Genomic DNA, 611 nt, shown 5'->3' with positions numbered 1-611 from the left:
CCGGGGGAGGCGGCGGCTCGTCCTCCGAGGCCTGCGGCAAGCGGCCGGGCTCGGTGTCCAGCAGCGACCAAGAGCGGGAGCTGAAGGAGAAGCAGCGCAACGCGGAGGCGCTGGCCGAGCTCAGCGAGAGCTTGCGGAACCGGGCCGAGGAGTGGGCCAGCAAGCCCAAGATCGTGCGGGACACGCTGCTCACTCTGGCCGGCTGCACCCCCTACGAGGTGCGCTTCAAGAAGGATCACGCCCTGCTGGGCCGCGTCTTTGCCTTCGACGCCGTCTCCAAGCCGGGCATGGACTATGAGCTGAAGCTCTTCATCGAGTACCCCAGCGGCTCCGGCACCGTCTTCTCCAGCGCCTCCGGCGTGGCCAAGCAGATGTACCAGGACTGCATGAAGGACTTCGGCCGCGGCCTCTCCTCGGGCTTCAAGTACCTGGAGTACGAGAAGAAGCACGGCTCCGGCGACTGGCGGCTCCTGGGAGACCTGCTGCCCGAGTCCGTGCGCTTCTTCAAGGAGCTGGTGGGCGCCGACATGCTGCCGCAGCCCTACCTGGACGCCAGCTGCCCCATGCTGCCCACGGCGCTGGTGAGTCTCCCGGGGCCGGGGGCCGGGGCC

At 69.1% G+C, this 611-nt stretch overlaps 1 protein-coding gene across 1 annotated transcript in view; it reads left to right on the top strand.

Annotated features, from left to right (window-relative positions):
- The window catches only part of IRF2BPL (interferon regulatory factor 2 binding protein like), a 4608-nt gene that overhangs the window by 2384 nt on the left and 1613 nt on the right, over positions 1–611 (top strand). The window contains exon 2 of the mRNA XM_019472447.1: positions 4–608. Coding sequence (XP_019327992.1) covers positions 4–608 — 605 coding nt within the window. The remainder of the gene's footprint in view (positions 1–3; positions 609–611) is intronic.

This window comes from Aptenodytes forsteri, unplaced genomic scaffold (genome assembly GCF_000699145.1).
Source record: "Aptenodytes forsteri isolate BGI_AS27 unplaced genomic scaffold, ASM69914v1 Scaffold193, whole genome shotgun sequence".
In the NCBI taxonomy this organism is placed as follows: Eukaryota; Metazoa; Chordata; class Aves; order Sphenisciformes; family Spheniscidae; genus Aptenodytes; species Aptenodytes forsteri.
Note: the sequence above shows the minus strand (reverse complement) of the source record. Positions and strands in the feature narration are given on the sequence as shown.